This window comes from Rana temporaria, chromosome 3 (genome assembly GCF_905171775.1).
Source record: "Rana temporaria chromosome 3, aRanTem1.1, whole genome shotgun sequence".
In the NCBI taxonomy this organism is placed as follows: Eukaryota; Metazoa; Chordata; class Amphibia; order Anura; family Ranidae; genus Rana; species Rana temporaria.
In genome coordinates, this window is record NC_053491.1 from 48,200,069 (window position 1) to 48,218,874 (window position 18,806).

Consider the following 18,806-nt stretch of genomic DNA (forward strand, 5'->3'; position numbering starts at 1 on the left):
TGTCCTCCAGGCTTTAGGGAGGCCAGACTGTGACCAGTGGGATTAGAAAATACCCCGGCATCAGCGCCCCCATCAGTTTTAATGGGAGGAATAGTACCCCATTGATGGTTTTAGTAGGGGGAATGGTGCCCCTTCATTGATGTCAGTGCCAAGTGCCAGATAAGGACAAGCAAAGGGCCACATCCGGGCCGCAGTTTGGAGACCGCTGCTCTAGATGAAAAAGCAAAGGAGATGCCCAATACTGAGCTTGTGGGTTACAATGAGTGCCCGCTCTGTTGCTTGTCTACCTAGATCCTGTTCCCAATCTGTAATATAATCAGGTTTGTAAGGGAACAGCAAGTCTGAGAGTAAAGTATAGCGCAGGGGTCTCCAGACTCTGTGCAAGGGTCACATTGTATATTTTACAAATATTTGTTGGGCAAAAAATAAAATCAGTTTTATAAATTTTAATACTTTTTTTTACTTTGAGCATTTTTTTTCTTTAATAATCGGTATATGAACGATGGAGAAAGTACAGTAAAACGAAGCAAAAAAATTCAAAATAAACTCGAACCATTAGTGAAGCTCAAATTACAATAAATTAAGTCAATCTTCCTCCTCAGGGTCCTCCTTGCATCAGAGAGAAGTGGAGACTTCACATCAGCTGTTGGGGGAGAAAGGGGGGGCATAGGTTGTGTACATTAACTGGGGGCCCATTAATTCTTGCATGGGGTTGGATTTGGAAGACCCCTGGTATAGAGCATTGAATTAAAGATGCAAGGTACAGTTTCTTGAAGGCACAATATTTCAAAAAGATTATAAGTCTTTAAGTTGCCTTCCTTTCTGTTTTAATACAAGTATAAAACCCCTTAGCTGGGAAGTATTGGAGCCAGCGCTCCAGGTTGGTATCCATTCTCCCAGCGAGGGTTGAACGTTTTTGCAGGATCCTATTGAGAGCGTCATGTAGTGGAGATGGGGTACTGCTGCTTGAGCTGGCCTATCCAGACAAGCCACCCTCAGCCTGGCTTTTGGAGTGCTGTGTCCGCATTGCATGTTTCCGAGACTAGCCTAGAAGTGACATTTTGGGTACTGGGTTCAAGGTAGGTCCCTTTTTTAGACTCCATTCTGGTAAAAAGTGTCTGTAGAAGTGCGTTCCAGGTCCAAGTACATAGATCACTAGAGAAATGGGGTTAAACCCTTTGGCAATGAGCACTAACGTCATCCACTGTGTGGCAACAATGCTCCAAGCTCTTTCCTGCTACCAGAGGAAGCATCTCCCTGCTGCTGCTTCTACTTTGCAAAGAGCCCTAAGGAACTTCAATCTTAAATCCTTTCCTACTGCCTGCCTACAGTGACTTTGGTCACCTCTCGTCGTCTGACTCTCTTTTGCTACCATTTGTTTGAGTTTTGCAACACTTGCACGCAACCAACAGTTCCATGGCTGCTTGCAGCACACCTACCCATGCTCTACATAGAATCATGTTGCGCTCTGCTCCTAGAACCTCTCCCATCTTCTAAACCTTCCCCAGATTGTTTGCGTTTGGCTGGTTACTCTACCCTCTCGGCCAAGGTTTTTACTAGTCGGGCAAGACTTCATGGCCCAAAACCAATTATTCGCCGACTGACAGCATAGGCCATGAGCGTTCTCATGCCTTCCCCTGCAGGTTATCTGACCTGCTTGTGGCCTTGACGCCAATAGCCACTCGGACTCCTTTTCTGAGTCATTTAAGTCTTTATCAGATAAGCTTGCCTCAAGTCTTCTGCCATTACTCCCAAACTAAGGGAGACCATTTTTTTTTTCTTCTACTGTGGACCGTATCTTGGGTCTTTTAGCACTTTAAAAGAAGACAAAGGCTCTTCCGGTATTCCTGTATAGAGGATGGAAACACCCTGACGGCATGCCCTATTTTTGAAGTCTGACTTTGTGAGAGAGTGGGTCAAACTGTGCACCTGGAGCTATCTCAGTTACATAGGTCACTAGGCACCTTTTTTAAATTTCTTGTTGATTTCCACCATGGAAAAAGTTAGTGATATTAAAGGGCATGTAAATGTTTTTTTGTTAAAAAAAAAAAAAAAGTCATACTTGCCTCCTCCGTGCAGTGGTTTTGCACAGTGGCACAATTCTCCTCTTCTGGGGTCCCTCAGCGGTGCTCCTGGCACCCGTGTGGGTGCGCTCCCATGTCCTGCTGCTGCGTCCATTGACACAGACAGTAGGACTTGGCTCCTCCCCGCTCCTGCATCTTTGGATTTGATTGACCGCAGTGGGAGCCACTGGCTGCTATCTATTCAATCAGGACCTGAAACTCCGGTGGAGTGGGTGTGCTCGTCTTGGCACAGGAAAAATCGGGCTCAGGTAAGTAAGGGGGGGGGGGGGGGGGCTCTGGGGGGCTGGTGCACTACTAGGTTTTACAACCACTTTAAAGGGCGCTGTGTTATGTAAAAAAATAAACAAACATGATATACTTTCCTGCTCTGTGCAATAGTTTTGCACAGAGCAGCCTCGATTCTCTTCTTCTTGAGTCCTCCGCCAGCTCTCCTGGCTCCCTCCCATTCCTTGACCAGTGCCTCCAAATTGCAAGCCACTTGCTATGGGGGCACTGGTGTGTGCTGGCTCTTGATTCCCACTATATGTGTCCATAACACACAGAGCTGTGGCTTGGCTTCAGCCCCTGCTCTCTCCCCATTGGCCCACTGGCTGTGATTGACAGCAGTGGGAGCCAATGTATCCTGCTGCTGTCTCAGCCAATGAGGGGAGAGAGACCCAAGGCTCCTGTGCACATTGCTGAATTGAAAGGGGACTTGGGTGAGTTTTTGGGGGTAGCAACACACAGATTTATTTTTATTTTTTTATCCTTCATGCATAGAGTGCATGAAGGTAAAAAACCTTCAGCCTTTACAAACCACTCTGTTTTGTAGTACTTTTCTTGGTACTGCTTGTTTTCTAGCAGAGGAGTGCCGGTAGGGGTCTTTCTTGGGTTTGCCATAGTCAAGTCCTTGGCAGCAGTATGACCCAAAGATGAATGACTTCCTGTATGCCTTCAATTCCAAGAAAATGATTTTATATTTTGCACAAGACAATACAGTATGCAGCTGTTCTATTATCTTCAAAGAATTTGGCTTCTATGCCAACTGTCATGAACAATAAGCGTTCTGCTGCTATGATTGGCTAGTTTCAGGGACACAGCACAGCGTGCCCTTTGCTTGCATATGCCCCATATCTCAAATTACTGTAACGTCTAATCTAGCATCATATTTTTGGTGATGTCCATGGAAAGACACAGAAGGCAAAAAAAAAAAATGTGTTCTGTACAGCTGCATTGTTGCAATATAGACAGAGTAAAAAGAAAATAAATGGAGAGACATTGTGAATGTTTGGCAATATTTGAAAAATAACTGCGTTTTTTCCACAAATGGTTTCAGTCTTTGCAGATAACACTAAGCTATGGAGTGGAATAACGTCCTTACAGGATGTCTCCAACTTACAAGCCAACCTCAATGCTCTGTTTAATTGGGCAACTGTGGCAGATGAGGTTTAACCACTTAAGCCCCGGACCAATATGCTGCTAAATGCCCAAAGGCGGTTTTACAATTTGGCACTGCGTCGCTTTAACAGACAATTGCGCGGTCGTGCGACGTGGCTCCCAAACAAAATTGACCTTTTTCCCCACAAATAGCCCTTTCTTTTGGTGGTATTTAATCACCTCTGCGATTTTTCTATTTTTTGCGCTATAAACAAAAATAGAGCGACAATTTTGAAAAAAATGCAATATCTTTTACTTTTTGCTGTAATAAATATCCCCCAAAAACATATATATTTTCCTCAGTTTAGGCCGATACGTATTCTTCTACCTATTTTTGGTAAAAAAAAAATCGCAATAAGCGTTTATCGATTGGTTTGGGCAAAATGTATAGCGTTTACAAAATAGGGGATAGTTTTAATATATATATATATATTTTTTTTTTTTACTACTAATGGCGGCGATCAGCGATTTTTTTTTTTTTTTTTTCGTGACTGCGACATTATGGCGGACACTTCGGACAATTTTGACACATTTTTGGGTCCATTGTCATTTTCACAGCAAAAAATGCATTTAAATTGCATTGTTTATTGTGAAAATGACAGTTGCAGTTTGGGAGTTAACCACAGGGGGCGCTGTAGGAGTTAGGGTTCACCTAGTGTGTGTTTACAACTGTAGGGGGGTGTGGCTGTAGGACTGACGTCATCGATCGAGTCTCCCTTTAAAAGGGATGACACGATCGATGCAGCCGCCACAGTGAAGCACGGGGAAGCCGTGTTTACATACGGCTCTCCCCGTTCTTCAGCTCCAGGGAGCGATCGCGACGGAGCCTCGGCGGAGCCTCGGTGTTCTTCCAGAGACAGTGCCACCCATGCCATAATGTGCTGCAGGCAGTGCCACCACTGCCATAATGTGCTGCAAACAGTGCCACCCAAGCTGCCAATGCATAACACATGTGCTGCCAATGGTATGGCATGGTTGGCACTGTCTGAAGCACAATATGGCGTTGACGGCATGGGTGGCACTGTCTGCAGTACATTATGGCATTGTTTGTCCCGCTGTCAAGTCGCTGATCGCCACCATTACAAGTAAAAATAAAATGCATACATCCTATAGTTTTGTTTGTGCAAAAGTTCTAGCGTCTACAATCGATATATGCTTCAAAAATATATATAGCAGATTACATATTGGCCTAAACTATTGAAAAAATTTGATTTATTTTTTTATTTTTTTTATTGGATCAGTTTTTTTGGTTATAGTGTAAAAAGGTGGTGCCAGGGGTGGGCCTGAGGGATGAACCAGGGGCAGGGCCAGGAGTAGAGCCCCATTAATTGGGCTGTACGGGGCCCCATGATTTTTTTCAGTGACCCTGCCCCCAGTCCTTAATCCCATTGAGAACTCGTCAGTCCTCGAGGTGGGTAAACAAAAAAGCCCCCACAAATGACAAACTCCAAGCATTGATGCCTATACAACAATGACCTGCCATCAGTCAGGATGTGGCCCAGAAGGTGATTGACAGCATGACCGGGCAGATTGCAGAGGTCTTGAAAAAGAATGGTTAACGCTGCAAATATTGACTCTTTGCATAAGCTTGAAGTCGTTTTCAATAAAAGCCTTTGACGTGTATGAAATAATTCTACTTCAGTATACCATAGTAACATCTGACAAAAAGATCTAAAATCACTGAAGCAGCAGACAATGTGAAAATTAAAGTGGATGTAAACCCGAAATGTTTTGCTGTCACAATGTAGAGTATAAGATTTCCAGTCATCTGTGCCCAGTCTTGCCACAAAGAGTTAATCCAGCTCTGAGCAATCCTCCTTTCTTTTTTCAGTGCGATAAATGGACAAACAGGAGAGAACTTTTGTCCGTTCTTCCCCCTTGCTGTGAATGACGGGTTATTTACATATCTCATGCACTAGCTTGAGACAGGCATTACTTTTAAATTCCCACTCCTTTTGTGAAGTCATGTGGTTACTTTTCTGGATTTTGACTTTGACTGTTAGTAATCATAGCAGAATTTAGTGTAAGGAATACATAGAAGAAAATGCATGTTAACAAGGGGAGTATAGAGGAGGGCGGGAGTCTACTGACATAACGACTCCACCCACGAGCTCCAGACAACAGACCCACCCACAGAATCTGCAGTTTTTCAGTTCTTATAACAGACGGAGGGGAGACATTTGACAGGTAAGGATACATGCAGGAGGCATCTATATCCTTATAGATCAGCACCATGGCAGTAGTTTAGAAAGGATGAGAGTGGCTTTACATCCACTTTAACATTTGTGTCAACCTCAAAACTTTTGGCCATGTCTGTATATGTAACATCCACAGAGTAAAATAATATGGGATCAGACGTGCAAAGTAGGTAGAGATTTATCCTAATTCACAGCAACAATTGAAGCTAAAGATGGTTCTTCCTGGTGCTGACTTATAAGGAAGGAAGATGAATACTTGTTTAACCAACTTTTATTTCTTTTTAGACGGAGGAACATCTCAACCAGCATTTGGGGCACTGGAGCTATCCCAGAGCCAGGATATAGATAGCCAACCCTCAAGAGCTGATGATGAAAGTAGTGTACCGCACCACAAACCTCAGACACTTGAATGTATCCAAGAAGGTATTTTTAATTTTTTCTTTTTTTCCTTTCATTTTCGGGCTTGCATTTTATCTGGAACATTAGGTGTAACCTGTAAGAATTTGGAAGCAGCACAGAACATCCACATTTCAACCACTTGTCCACCGGGCCTATTTTGGCACTTCTCTCCTTCATGTAAAAATCACAATTTTTTTGCTAGAAAATTAATCCGAACCCCCAAACATTTATTTATTTATTTATTTATTTCTTTATATATATATATATATATATATATGTGTGTGTGTGTGTGTGTGTGTGTGTGTGTGTGTGTGTGTGTGTGTGTGTGTGTGTGTGTATGTATGTATGTATATGTATATATATATATTAGTGCTGTCAGTTAAACGCGTTTAACACAAACCCATTTTAACGCCGTCAATTTTTTTTATCGCGCGATTAACGAGGTTCACCCTTTAAAACATTTTTTTTTTTTGTCAGCACGTACCTCTTAACCCTTTCACGCCGACGGGACGCATATATGCGTCCTCGGCGTTCGGGGGTTATACCGGGATGATGCCTGCAGCCGCAGGCATCATCCCGGTACCGTTGTTTAGAGCGGGCGATCGGCTATCCAAACATAACAACCGATGCGGCTAAAAGCCGCTCGGTTGTTATGCCGGAGCAGCGGGAGGGGACATCCCCCCCCCCCTCCCGCCGCCTTTCGCCGCTCTGACCGGGCCTCCCGTCCCACCGGGAGACCCGATCCTCCATCCGCCGCGTTCTGTGTTCAGGCGGAGACTGATACTAAGCCGTTAACGGCTTTGATTCAGTCTCCGCATTGAAACCACGGAAGCGGCGTCATGACGTCACTTCCGGGTTTCTCGGCTGCCAATGGCGCCGGATTTAAAAAAGTACACAGTATTCAGAATCACCGTTTTCGGCGATCTGAATACTTTGAAGTGCAAAGGAGGGCTCGGAGGTCTTTTAGACCCCGATCCCTCCATAAAGAGTACCTGTCACCACCTATTGCTGTCACAAGGGATGTTTACATTCCTTGTGACAGCAATAAAAGTGATCAAAATGTAAAAAAATAAAAAAACACAATTTAATATTATAAAAAAAATAAAAATAAATAAGAAAACAAAAAAAAAAATGTTTTAAAGGGTGAACCTCCTTAATCGCACGTTAACTATGACATTATTGCGATTAATCGCGATTAGAAATTTTAATTGCTTGACAGCACTAATATATATATATATATATATATATATATATATATATATATATATATATATATATATATATATATATATATATATATATATATATATATATATATATATATATATATATATATAAATTTATTTATTTATTTTAGCAGACACCCTAGGGAATAAAATGGCGGTCATTGCAACTTTTTTTTTTTTCTCGCATGGTATTTGCGCAATCATTTTTCAAACTCCTTTTTTTGGGAATAAAAAACGGTTTCATGAACTAAAAAATAATAAAACAGTAAAGTTAGCCCAATTTTTTTGTATAATGTGAAAGATGTTACGCCGAGTAAATAGATACCCAACATGTCACGCTTTAAAATTGTGCACACTCATGGAATGGCGCCAAACTTCGGTACTTAAAAAATCTCCATAGGTGACGCTTTAACATTTTTTACAGGTTACTATTTTCGAGTTACAGAGGAGGTCTAGTGCTAGAATTGTTGCACACGCTGTAACGCACGTGACGATACCTCACATGTGGGGTTTGAACGGCGTTTACATATGTGGGCGGGACTTCAATGCGTGTTCGCTTCTGCGCGCGAGATAACGGGGACAGGGGCGTTTTGAAAAAAACGTGTGTTGCTTGCATGTTAATTTTCATGTGACTTGACAGATTCCATAATGTTAATTACTACAGAGCCTGATGACAATGGTGCTGAAACACGTGAAAACGAGAATGTTACAGTTCACATGGAAGAAGAACCTGAACGGTAATATTTTTTTAACTTCTAGGATATGGCTCGTGTGGTTTTGGGTCAATTGCGAAATATAAAAATGAGTAGGCCACACACTGATGCCATCACAGATGCAATACTAGCTATATACTAAACAGAGGGTTCTCAATATATAGTCTTGCCTGTCCACCTCCCACTCCAACGCATTTCATCCCACTAAGGGCTTCATCATGGTCTCCATAGTGTCCATTTGTGAAGTAGAAATGAACAGACTGCGTCGCATACTAGCACATCTATGAAATGCTTGCCTTGGAACAAAGCCCTCCGGATTTATTATATTGCAGCTTACCAATTCTTGGATGTGATGACTGCATTCGTTTTTCTTGTTTAGGCTTTTTTCTTCCTTTTATTTTCAGCTATTAAATCTGTTGCCTTTCAACAGAAGCTACCCTGCAAATGTATCATTTTACAGGGATGAGATAAACCATTTACCACTGACAAGAATGCTTTACAATGATCAGTCTTCATGTAAACCTTTTATCCCGAAAGAGAGGAAAAGAAAAAAAAAATCAGTTTGCTGTTAATATGAGCTGGAGTTTTGCTTCAATTTGTTAGTCTATTTAAATCTGCTAGTCCATCTAACACGCCCCTTCCCCATCAGACTGACCATGCTGCTGTTTATAGGTGCCCCCTGTGCTCCTTCATCCAGATTGTAGGCACTCTTAGGACAGGAAGTGTCACTGGTAAGATCACCAGGTGAACATAAAGGAATAAAAGCCTAAAAAAGAAAATTAATGCAGCCAACACATCTGATTGGTTCGCTGAAATATATTACATTTGTGGTTTTGTGTTTAATACAGCTTTATCTTCTTGAGCTTTGTTGTGCCAGAAGTTTGAATGGTGCTTCCAAAACCTTGAAACCAAAACGAATATGCTGAAATATTACAAGGCAGCTGATTTGAACAGAAAAAATATCTTTAGGACGACTGACCCTTTAGGCCCCATTCACACCTCCGCGACAAAACGCCAGACGCTCGTGCCGCTGGAGGGGAGAATTCCCATTGCTGTCTATGAGATGGTTCACATCTCATAGACGCCGTACGCCTGCCGCCTGAAGAAAAGTCCCAGACCCTTTTTTTCAGGCGGCATTGGCGTTCGGCCATACAAAGCAATGGGAAGTCTTTGTTGAAAAAAAAAAAAAAGTTACACACTCGCGGCAAAATACACCGCGTACGCGGCGTATCTTGTCGCGGAGGTGTGAATGCAGCCTAAAAGTGGACCTGTTTTTAAATCTATTGATCATATTGGCACTCACAACTTCCCTGGGTTTTTGCCCCATCATTCAGTCTCTCAGCCTCTGTCTAGTGACATGTTGTAAACCTTGGACATGAAATAAACAAAGCATATCCCTCCTATAGTGTTTACTTGTCTCAATCCAGAGCACTAAGGCCCCATACACACGAGAGAATTTATCCGCGGATACGGTCCAGCGGACCGTTTTCACGGATAAATCCTCTCAAAGATTTCCGCAGATTTCGATGCGATGGAGTGTACACACCATCGCATTGAAATCCGCGCGGAAATCCTCTGGCGATGACGTGTCGCGCCGTCGCCGCTATTATGACGCGGCGACGCGCGCGACGCTGTCATATAAGGAATTCCACGCATGCGTCAAATCATTACGACGCATGCGGGGAATCCCTTTGGACGGATGGATCCGGTGAGTCTGTACAGACGAGCGAATACATCCGTTGGAATGGATTCCAGCAGATGGATTTGTTGTGCATGTCAGCAAATATCCGATCTGCTGGAATCCATCCCAGAGGAGATTTCTCCGCGGAAACAGATCCGCTGGCGTGTACACACCATAGGATCTATCCGCAGAAACCCATTTGCTGGGATTTATCTGCGGATGGATTCTATCGTGTGTATGGGGCCTAAGTGTCATTTCTGTCTGCTGCCCCATTCCTCTTCTAGCAATACGTGTCACTTCTGACATGTTTTCATGACGCGGGAGGGATCTCCAGCTGATTGACAGCCTCACCTCTGTTCCTTTGTGCTCTGTGGAGGGGGGGTGTCCCCTGCCTCAGACAGCTCTCAGAGGATGTAACTTCAGCTCCCCCCCCCCTGCGTTTCAGAGCTGAGATATCCTCTGTAAATTATGAACTTTGAAGGGATGTAGGGGAAAGGCGACTGCAACTTATGCAGGAAGATTTGTTTCATCTCTGCATCACCTGAGGCCATTCAGTTCACTTGTATTTGTGAGGATTTACAACCACTTGAATTTGTTTATTTGCAGCAGGCTGGTTTTGATTTAAAAGTCAATTTAAATCACTAGTAAAATACTTGATTTTAATCTGCTCCCTTTTTTTTTTTTTTTTTTAATCATTTTTTAAAGAGCAACTGCCATCTCTGTCTCGCGGCGGCTCCTCTGACCCGCTGTTGACTCACTTACAGGCACATTCATTTTAATGGGTTGGCTGGTGATGCAGCAGTAACACAACAAGGTGAGGGACGTGGTGGTAGCAGGTGACTGGATGCCCGCTAACAGGCGCTTCCATGATGGATCTGAAATGACAGGTGCTCTTTAAATATAAGGACTTATTCTTGCTGGTAGTTGGAAGCTTTAATATTTGCAAAAAAATTAAAGTGGATGTAAACCCGAAAAAAATCCTCTTTTATTGTGAAATAAAACGGACTTATAGAGAAAAACCTCACTGTTCCGCCCCCTTGCTGTGAGTGACGGGTTATTTACAAATCTCCTGCACTAGTTTCAGACGGGCATTATTTTTTAATTCCCACCCCCCACTCCTTTTCTGAAGTCATGTGGTTACTTTTCTGTATTTTGACTGGATGTTAGTGATCATAGCAGAATTTAGTGTAAGGAATACACAGGAGAAAATGCATGTTGACAAGGAGTGTAGAGGTGGGTGGGGAGTCTACTGACATCACGACTCCACCCACAGAGCTCCAGACAACAGATCCACCCACAGAATCTGCAGTTTTTCAGTTCTTATAACAGACAGAGGAGAGACATTTGACAGGTGAGGATACATGCAGGAGGCATCTATATCCTTATAGATCAGCACTATGGCAGTAGTTTTAGAAAATATGAGAGGGGTTTACATCCACTTTAAGGTTTCCTATTTTAGAATAATAAGCTGTCAGGTTAGTAAAACGGCGATTTATCACAACCGATTCAATCACACTGTTTGTAGTGTACATACATTTACAAAACAATGGGATAAAGGAATATCCCTGAACTTTGTTTTATCTCATGGTTACTGTGAAATTGTGTGCATGTTATCTCGGCTTGCCGAGCTTGGATTCATTGAATGAGTTTACCAAAAATGTAAATATTTTCAATAAAATGTAAATGTTTACCAAAAATGTAAATATTTTCAATAAAATGTAAATGTTTACATTTTACCAAAAATGTAAATATTTTCAATAAAATGTAAATGTTTCAATAAAATGCTTTTGGAGTAAAAATCTATCTAAAGATGGTTTTCTATTTAAGATACATTAATAATTTGGTTTATTCAGCATGAAATGGAGCTTAGATAACATAGCATGAGGCTGTATATTCATACAGCCTCATGCTATGTTATCTAAGCTCCATTTCATGCTGAATAAACCAAATTATTAATGTATCTTAAATAGAAAACCATCTTTAGATAGATTTTTACTCCAAAAGCATTTTATTGAAAAAATTTTTTTTTCATCATTGCCTTATATCCACCCTGTTTTGCAGCGATGTCTTTGTTCTTGCTTTGCTTCCCATGGACAAGAGATGTGTGTCTTATCACAACATTCTTTCTTTTAGAAATCAAGAAACCGGGGTTGTAAAAACTTCTTGTAATGTAGATGAGAAAAACACATGCACTGCCTTAGAGGACCAGCTGAAAGAATCCAATGTAGAGGAGCCATTCTGCTCAAAGACTGACGAAGAGATGGAAGCCGCAGATCTCGCCTCCAGTCAAGATCTATTCGGACAAGCTGGTAACACGTCATTTTTTTTCGATGCCTTAACAAACGGTGAGAGCTGGTTCACACAGGGGCGACTCGGCCGACTGACAAGTCGCGTCGCGTTCTGTTCAATGGAACCGTTCTAATGGGAGCGATTCAAGTCTCTCCGACTTAGAAAAAGGTTCCTGTACGACTTTGGGGGCGACTTGCGTTTACTTCAATACAGAAGTCATTTTGCAAGTCGCCTCTGAAGTCGTCTTAAGAGCGCCTTGCCGAGTCGCCCCCAAAGTCGCGTCGCCCCTATGTGAACCGGGTCTAATGCGTTCTTGAATATAACAGTTTAGCCTGATGTCCTGCCTCTAGTCTGTAAATATCGAATATGATTGTGGACTATTTCTTGCAATGAAAGCATTGCATCACTGTAGTTATGTCAATTACTTTTATCCAATTATATTGTTTTTGCATCATATGAAGATCATTTTTGATTTCCTTCAGTTTAGAGTCAATCTTGTAATTTGTTTTCATATTCTTGAGGGTAAAACTTTGTTTCCCCTGATTGCTGGACTACTGACCTGGTGCATGGAGTACATGTCTTGCCACATTACATGCAGTCCTGATGCACTTAGACCCCCTTTACAGTGAAGGCGCTTTAGCGCTAAAGATATAGTCTGTAAAGCTCCTGAAAAAAGCCTCCGCTGCAATCCCAGTGTGAAAGCCGAGGTCTTTCACACTGGCTCGCTGTGCTAACAGGGCGTTAAAAGTCCTGCCAGCAGCTTCTTTCCTGCCAGCAGCTTCTTTCCATCGCTTTAGGAGCAGTGAATACACCGCTCTTAATGTGCCCATCAATTAATGGGCAGCGGCGCTTTGTACCCTTGTTTGGCCGCTAGCGGGAGTTAAAAGCACCCTGCTAGCGGCCAAAAGCGCAGCAAAAACAGTAAATCGCCACCAAAAATAGCGGCGCTCTGCCGCCGACGCCCAGGTGCTTTCAGTGTAAAAGGGCTCTTAAAGTGGTTGTAAATCCTCACATATACCCAGTGATGAAGTGACTGGCCTTGAGTAATACAGAGATGAAACAAATCCTCCTACCAGGGACGGTGCCACCACTAGGCAAACTAGGCGGCTGCCTAGGCTGCCCTGCTGCTGGTGTTCCTACTCTTCTCTCTGCATCAACAACTAAGCCTCAGCAGGCAGCCGTCACACCATTTGCATATAGTGGCAAAGACGTAGGGGAGGACTGTGTCTGTGTCCCGACTCCCGAATGAATGGTGAGGTTGCATTTGATGGGCACTGGTGAGGTTGCATTTGATGGGCGCTGGTGAGGTTGCATTTGATGGGCGCTGGTAAGGATACATTGGATGGGCGTTGGTGAGGATACATTGGATGGGCGTTGGTGAGGATACATTGGATGGGCGTTGGTGAGGATACATTGGATGGGCGTTGGTGAGGATACATTGGATGGGCGTTGGTGAGGATGCATTGGATGGGCGCTGGTGAGGATACATTGGATGGGCGTTGGTAAGCTGCATTGATGGGCACTGGTAGGCTACATTTGATGGGCGTTGGTAAGGATGTATTGGATGGGCGTTGGTAGGCTGCATTGATGGGCACTGGTAGGCTACATTTGATGGGCGCTGGTGAGGATGTATTTGATGGGCGCTTTATTAAAAAGATGGGCTATACATGGGCAGGACAAAGAGGGTGGAGCCAGGGGGGGGGCAGCAAAATTTGGTTTCGCCTAGGGTGTCAAAAATCCTTGCACCAGCCCTGCCTCCTACATAAATTATATCCGTTTTATCTGCAGTCTTCTCTACAGCCATTCAAAGTCCAGAAAAAGTCAGTCGGAAATCTCGAGATTAAATGTTTGGGTACAGTGTTGCATTACCATGCAGTACCGTATTGCAAGAAATGGACTGGTCATGAAGGGGGTAAATCTTTCGTCAAGTGGTTAAAATGAGCTTGGCGCTGACACAAGCAAAATGTTGCCATCAAACTCTTGGGTGTTTTTCAGGTTATAAAGCATGGGCATAATTTATGGTTTCATTGTTTTTAGGGCTTGGGTCTGCATTAAGAACTATGTAAATATCTTCTTTTGTAGATGAATCTGTCAGTCCTAATGTATCCAAGATTGTCTCTACACCTGCTGAAAGCCTGCGCCTCCTGCAGTTCTCTGGACAGGCCAGCCTTACATCTGTCGGTGTCTCAGAGTAAGTCATTTTAGTTGGAATTTTTTATTTTTACCACAAAATTTATATGGCAGGGTTAATATTTTAATGTGATACTAAACGCACACTGTTTAACTTTCATTGTCCCTTCTACTCCTGTATATGGATGATGGCACTGTATCTGTTTGAATAAAAAATTAATAAATACATTCTTTCCTAATCTATATACAGCTGTCCACATGACCCAGCTCTCTCCCAGCCTGTCTGCAGGGAAACATAAGCAAGAGGTGCTTCTAGTCTGCTGCTGGTCACACATTAAAAATAAAGTAGCCAATGGCATACAGAGTAAAAATAATATCAAACACTATAAATCATCATTCAAATCCTATATTTTTAGCCTGTGTCTTATAATAGTAGGGAGGTGAAGCCTCCATCAATCTACATGTAATATCCCGCCCCCATTGTGTTTAGCTGGTTAGTGAGCATGAAGAAGGGAGGGAGTGGGCTGTCATTTACCACTGTGTATACACCCACCTGTGTGACTATAGTCGCTTGGGCTGCTCAGATGTGGTAGGGAGGAAATGATCGGCATAGAAACTCACTGAAAACTGAGCATGTGCAGAACTGCCAACACTGCTCTGCCAAATCCCTAGCTGCATTGGGGACATGAACAGTAGGATCATCCCGTTTTTTTTTTGCAGAAAACAAATCTCATAGATGAGCTTTAACTATACCATTGAAATAAAACATTTTGCTCTCTGCCAGTGTCAGATTTCCTGTTTAGCCCTGAAAGTTCTTGGGACTACATGTAAATTGTGCCTACACTTTGAAGATGACAAAGTATGCACGGTTGAGTCGTTTAGCAAAAGAAAATGTACAGGGCTGACACCAGAAAAGTACTGTGTGGTGTTTGTTTCAAATAAATTAAGAGCCAAGCGCATTTCTGACAGATCAGGGTCTTTTTAACCACTTAAGCCCCAGACCTTTAGGCAGCTAAATGCCCAGGCCAGGTTTTGCGATTCGTGACTGCGTCGCTTTAACAGACAATTGCGCGGTCGTGCGACGTGGCTCCCAAACAAAATTGGCGTCCTTTTTCCCACACAAATAGAGCTTTCTCTTGTTGGTATTTGATCACCTCTGCAGTTTTTATTTTTTGCGCTATAAACAAAAATAGAGCGACAATTTTGAAAAAAAATGCAATATTTTTTACTTTTTGCTATAATAAATATCCCCCAAAAACATATATACATTTTTTTTTCCCCTCAGTTTAGGCCGATACGTATTCTTCTACCTATTTTTGTTAAAAAAATCGCAATAAGCGTTTATCGATTGGTTTGCGCAAAATTTATAGCGTTTACAAAATAGGGGATAGTTTTTTTAATTTTTTTACTACTAATGGCGGCGATCAGCGATTTTTTTTTTTTTTTTTTTTTTTTTTTTCGTGACTGCGACATTATGGCGGACACTTCGGATAATTTTGACAAATTTTTGGGACCATTGTCATTTTCACAGCAAAAAATGCATTTAAATTGCATTGTTTATTGTGAAAATGACAGTTGCAGTTTGGGAGTTAACCACAGGTGGCGCTGTAGGAGTTGGTGTTCACCTAGTGTGTGTTTACAACTGTAGGGGGGTGTGGCTGTAGGACTGACATCATCGATCGTGTCTCCCTATAAAAGGATCACTCGATCGATGCAGCCGCCACAGTGAAGCACGGGGAAGCCGTGTTTACATACGGCTCTCCCCGTTCTTCAGCTCCGGGGAGCGATCGTGAGGGGGCGGCTAGAAACTCGTCTCGGATCGCTCCCCGTGGGTTACCGACCGCCGCATGTACCGGGGGGGGGGGGCCACGATCGGACCACCGACCCGCGGAAAGGCGGGGACGTACATGTACGCCCATATGCCTGTACGTGCCATTCTGTGGACGTATATGTACATGCGGCGGGCGTTAACCGGTTAATCGATAAAACTTGGGGAAATGTGCATATATTGCAGAGATGTACTGCATGCTTTTGTTTAATTTTTCTGCCTTGCCTTTAATAAATGAAGTAAAGCGAAGTGAAAATAAATGTTGTCATTAACCCCTTGAGGCACCACTGCACTGGGCTTCTTTTTGTGGGGCCGCATATCTCCCCCCCCCCCCCTTTTTTTTTTTTTTCTTGGTGCAAGCCACACAGCACGCTCCCAGCACAGAGTCTCGCTGAAAGCCCTGGGCTCCATACTAACGATCGAGACCCGGAACGCCCCATTCTGGGTCACCTGATCGCTATGGTAGCCTCTAATTGGCCCACTCCTGTGTTTCTCTCCCTGTGAATGGAGAGGAAAGATGCACTGTGACTTTGTCTCTCCTTGCAGAGAAAAAAAGTGAGTGCCTGTGAGAAAAAGTGCCAGGGTTAGTGTTTGGGTCAAGTAAAGGGTCAAAGGTCAGGGTCCGTATATTGTGGACAGGATTTTTTAATTTGCATCATTGTCAGAGTCGGTGTGTTTTTAGGTAGAAAAAGCAAAATGCGCACTATTACTTTTTGGGCTGCACTACAGGTACAAACAAACAAACAAGCATGTTATATTGCTGCGATCGTCAGGAACAGAAGAATTTTTTTTATTTTGGGTTGTTTTTTTTGTGGTAGGTTATGGTAGTAACACGAAATATAGCCACATCATTTAATTTTTTTACTATCTTGGGCAGGTTTTCCTTTTTTAATAAAATAATAAATCAGGAGATATCCATAACCATTTGCCACTAAATGAAAGCCCAATTTGTCCTGAAAAAAACAAAATATACTGTATAATCTGACTTTTTCAGCAATTTTTCCGCTGCCGAAACAGCCCCCCTCGGCTTATTCTCGAGTAACCCTGTGTCATGCTGCTGTCGGTGGGCGTCCATTGTAACAGCAGGCGCAGCGCAACTCACGCATGTGCCGTAGGGAACCGGGCAGTGAAGCCGGAGCGCTTCACTTCCTGGTTCCCTCACCGAGGATTGCGGGGGGGCAGCAGAGTGACGAGCCATCGCTCGTCCTTTGCTGCGGACGGCGCTGGACTCCAGGACAGGTAAGTGTGCTGATATTAAAAGTCAGCAGCTGCAGTATTTGTAGCTGCTGACTTTTAATATTTTTTTTTTCAGGGGACATCCTCTTTAAGTTTTCCCAGATTTATGTGGTAAAATTGGGGTGCCTAGGCTTATACTTCAGTATGTTGTATGTAAATTCACCTAGGTGTACAGATTAGTTGTGATATGTACAGTTTAACGCATGCCAAAGTTGTAATATTGTGCTTGGGCATTAAGATTTGTTTTACTCTTAGGTGTGAAGGGATTTATAAATGAGGTGAAGCTCGACGCATGCGATATATTCTCTGGATAACTAGTATGCATGTATTTCCTTTCCTCCTGTAGAGTTCCCACAGACCTTGCTTCTCCCTCCCCAGATGATATCCAACCTACTCCCATCATTGATCCCAGCACCCCCACAGGGCAGCCTGAAGAAGGTAATCCTCTGTCTGATTCATCTCGTCATCCTTGTCTATTTACACATCAATTTACAAGGCTTCATTTCTGATCAGTTTTTCCTCCCGACGTACTGGAGCGCAGGCTCTTCCTTGCAGCTAATTTTGGGTTGGAAGAATTCTAGTGAGGTTTTTCTCACAAAACAAAAAAAACATGTGCCATGCAATGTTGGTAATTGATTAAAATCTCGTAGAGGTCCCTTTGGCCGGTGTTGAGTGATGCTTGGTTTGCCAGTTAGTTTCCTTGGCCTGCTCATCAGTGGTCAGGAGTTACAAGTGGTGACTGAAAGAAGATGGCTCTTTGAGGATTAGAGGCAGTTGACATGTTTTGAGTATTCAGAGTGGAGGTCTCTTTGGTAAGTTCCTATGGACTGGCTGCAAAAAGAAAAAATGTGATACCCCTGGGCAGAAAATTTTGGATAAACTGTGTATTTGTAGTAGTTCTTCAGTTGCCTATGTGAGCTCTAGGAATGTGCAGGGTGGGCCATTTATATGGATACACCAAAAACAAAAGTTGGATTCAAAATGGCCGCCATGGTCACCACCCATCTTGAAAAGTTTCCCCCCTCACATATACTAATGTGCCACAAACAGGAAGTTAATATCACCAACCATTCCCATTTTATTAAGGTGTATCCATATAAATGGCCCACCTGGGTGTATCCATATAAATGGCCCACCTGGGTGTATCCATATAAATGGCCCACCTGGGTGGATCCAAATAAATGGCCCACCTGGGTGGATCCATATAAATGGCCCACCCTGTATAAAAGAATAAGGAGTAATTTATGTGAGTTTCTTAATTTTTTGCAGGCTACTTATGCATATTTTTATTTTACCACTTGTATGTATATTTATTTTCTAGTTGAAGACATGGAAGTCTCGGTACCCTCAAATAAGACAGAAGTGGCCATGCAGCCCCCGGAAGAAGCTACAGGATCCAAGAGTTGCCCCTTTGTCCCTGAGCCTCAAGTATCCACTCCCGTTTGCCAAAGTGCTCCAACATTTACGCCAGGGTCCCTTGCTGTTCCCTCACAGCCGGAGTTCTCGCATGTAAGTTTCTTGTGCTTCTGTCTTGTCTGTTATATAACATAATGTGGTAGTATTTGAATAGCAGAACACTTCTGTACAATTAAAGCATAACTCCACT

General features: G+C 43.0%; 1 protein-coding gene across 5 annotated transcripts in view; it reads left to right on the forward strand.

Annotated features, from left to right (window-relative positions):
- TP53BP1 (tumor protein p53 binding protein 1) overlaps positions 1 to 18,806 on the forward strand; it is a 151,834-nt gene that overhangs the window by 66,278 nt on the left and 66,750 nt on the right. For 3 of the 5 annotated variants that reach the window (XM_040342532.1, XM_040342531.1, XM_040342535.1), the window contains exons 6-11: positions 5,984 to 6,121; positions 7,988 to 8,060; positions 11,851 to 12,026; positions 14,089 to 14,197; positions 17,547 to 17,638; positions 18,519 to 18,709. In XM_040342532.1, the coding sequence (XP_040198466.1) occupies positions 5,984 to 6,121; positions 7,988 to 8,060; positions 11,851 to 12,026; positions 14,089 to 14,197; positions 17,547 to 17,638; positions 18,519 to 18,709 (779 nt within the window). Of the gene's footprint in view, positions 1 to 5,981; positions 6,122 to 7,987; positions 8,061 to 11,850; positions 12,027 to 14,088; positions 14,198 to 17,546; positions 17,639 to 18,518; positions 18,710 to 18,806 lie in introns of all 5 variants that reach the window. The other 2 variants (XM_040342533.1, XM_040342534.1) reach the window with 2 other exon arrangements.